This window comes from Chiloscyllium plagiosum, chromosome 45 (assembly GCF_004010195.1).
Source record: "Chiloscyllium plagiosum isolate BGI_BamShark_2017 chromosome 45, ASM401019v2, whole genome shotgun sequence".
NCBI classification, from domain to species: Eukaryota; Metazoa; Chordata; class Chondrichthyes; order Orectolobiformes; family Hemiscylliidae; genus Chiloscyllium; species Chiloscyllium plagiosum.
The window spans coordinates 5,593,041-5,595,572 of NC_057754.1; the positions used below are offsets into that span (position 1 = coordinate 5,593,041).

Sequence of the window (2,532 nt, forward strand, 5' to 3'; positions counted from 1 at the left end):
ACATCCAGTTTGGCGGGTATTGTCAGGGTGGGAACAACTGTAAATAAGAAAAAGGACATAGAGTACGTTCAACACGAACCAAGGTCAATCAGTAAAAAAGGAAGGATTCGGCTCCACTCTTCCAGAGACACAGACAATAAGCAGTCAGACCGTAGTGGCAGTTTCTGGGTTTGATTATACATCAACTTCTTAAAAAAGGTACACGTGGGTGTGTTCCTTTTCTTAAAAAAAAAAGACATCTGATCATTTTTCTTCAGTTATACCTTTTCAAAAGTCAAGCAATGTACAAATTGTATATTTAAAACAACAAAAATAGGGAGCAAGTGAGCAGAGGAATGAAGCGACAGGTTAAATGATTCCGGTTGAGGCAGTCCAACCTCCAACTCAAAAGCATTGCCCTGTCTCTCCAGGGAGAGAGACGGAGAGAGACGGAGAGAGAGGGAGAGAGAGGGAGAGAGAGGGAGAGAGAGGGAGAGAGAGGGACACACATACCAACACTTGAACCTCGCTGACCAGCAAACCGCAACGGTTAATGTCAGACAGCAGCAGCCGGCAGTGGAGATTCTACGTTGACAAGCATGTCTACAAACAGCAGTGCTCCGTGGGGATAGGAGTACGGACATATCCCTGAAAAGGAACCGCAGTTGTTCACCGCAAGAGATAGTTTGTGGACCGACTGGCTCTTCTGCCTTCGACATCCCTACAATCTACCGGTAAAGAGTTCGGCGCTTCTCTTGACAGTCCTGTTTTGTCAAGGCTCGTGCTGCATTGAATCCATCTGAAAACTGAAGCGTTCTGCGAGCCCAGAGAGAGCGAGCGAGCAGCTCCCCTTCCTCATCACTCCACAAGCAAATCAAAGCGTTCCGCTTCTTCGAAGCTAGCGTTCATCTGAGCGGCCCACTCGTCCAACTCGGACTTCTGGGAAAACAACAGGGAAAATAGGGAAGTGAGGGGCTGGGAAGCACATTGGATGACAGTTAGGGGTTACATGGACCTCTGGGCTGCTCCCGCCAAAGATGTGTTGAGTAGAGGCTTTAGCATGCCCCATCCAACTCAATGTACATGCTGTGGGCTCTCGGCATTTCCAGGCGCTCTCTGGAAAACTGGCATGGATTTACGGCCCTGATGCCAGGACCACTCCTTGACTAAATTATTGCTGTGATACCCCCCTGCTGAAGGGCAACAGAACTTGGTTCCGAGTCGAGCAGGGGCCCTCCCACTCAACACAAAAGCAGCTGGGACGAGCCCTATCCCTATACAACGTCCTAGGAAGCACCAAATCCCAAACTAACATCAGTCAGTGGGCACCCTGCACAGCAGGGAGACAGAGGACAGCAAGTGTCCATCAAGTGAGCGATGAGCATTTTTAAAAACAAAACAAAACAGTTCCCGTAAAGTAGACATCGCTAGCTAGGCTATGACATTTCCTGCCCACCCCTCAGGAAAAGATGGTGGGCAGCTGCTTTCAGCTTCTGTGAGCCACTGAACATTGTGGGAAGAATTCCTAAAAATGTTTCCTGTCCGCCAACAAAGTACATCTTGTGCCGAATGCAAGGATGACGCACATGCGTTGCTCAGTGTGTTCTCGGTCCAGCGCAGGACGTCGCGTACCGGCTGTCAGTGACACCTCATGACAGACGGGAACGGGTAAATGTAGAACAGGAAGGGGCCGGGGTTGGGAATCTGTGAAATTCCCTGCCCATGAGGCTACCTCGTTGAATGTTTTTAAGGCAAAGATGGATAGATTTTTGAACAGTAAAGGAATTAAAGGTTATGGAGAGCGGGTGGGTAAGTGGAGCTGAGCCAGAAAAGATCAGCCATGATCCGATTGAATGGAAGGGCAGGCTCGAGGGTCCAGACGGCCTATTCCTGCTCCTCGCTCTCCTGCTCGGAATTGCAGAAGCCAATTTTCTCTCAGCAAGCTCCCAAATGCAGTCACATGATGACAACCAGACACATCTGCCTGCAAGGCTAGGGGATGGACAGGATACTGGGTGGAAGTCTAGTAGCACGGTGGCTCAATGGTTAGCACTGCTGCCTCACTGCACTAGGGACCCGGGTTCAATTCAGGCCTCAGGCAACTGTGCAGAGGCCACACAGACAGACATTCTCCCAGTGTGTGTGTGGGATTTCCTCCGGGTGCTCTGGTTTCCTCCCATAGTGCCCAGGGATGTGCAGGTTAGGGTGGATTGGCCGTGCTAAATTGTCCCATAGTGTCCAGGGATGTGCAGGTGAGGGACATTCATCAGGGATAAACGTAGAGTAATGAAGGTAGGGTCTGGGTGGGTTAATCTTTGGAGGGTCGGTGTAGACTTGTTGAGCCAAATGGCCTGTTTCCACACTGTTGTGATCTATAAAAAAGTCCCCTCCTTGTTGCCAAAATGTTTTGTCAAGGGGCATTTTACATCTGACCTGCCTCTGAACCCTGGCACCTTCTCGATGGGAAGGTCAGGCAAATCACCAGCACTGGGGCTCTATTTCTGGAGGGGCGAGAGGGGATGGCAGTCAGTCAGTCAGGGAAGGGGGAGCGCA

General features: G+C 50.4%; 1 protein-coding gene across 2 annotated transcripts in view; it reads right to left on the reverse strand.

Annotated features, from left to right (window-relative positions):
* Nucleotides 1–426: 426 nt before the first annotated feature.
* The window catches only part of cdca5 (cell division cycle associated 5), an 18,019-nt gene continuing 15,913 nt past the window's right edge, over nt 427–2,532 (reverse strand). For both annotated transcript variants that reach the window (XM_043682721.1, XM_043682720.1), the window contains exon 6: nt 427–918. In XM_043682721.1, the coding sequence (XP_043538656.1) occupies nt 838–918 (81 nt within the window). In that variant the 3' untranslated portion in view covers nt 427–837. The remainder of the gene's footprint in view (nt 919–2,532) is intronic.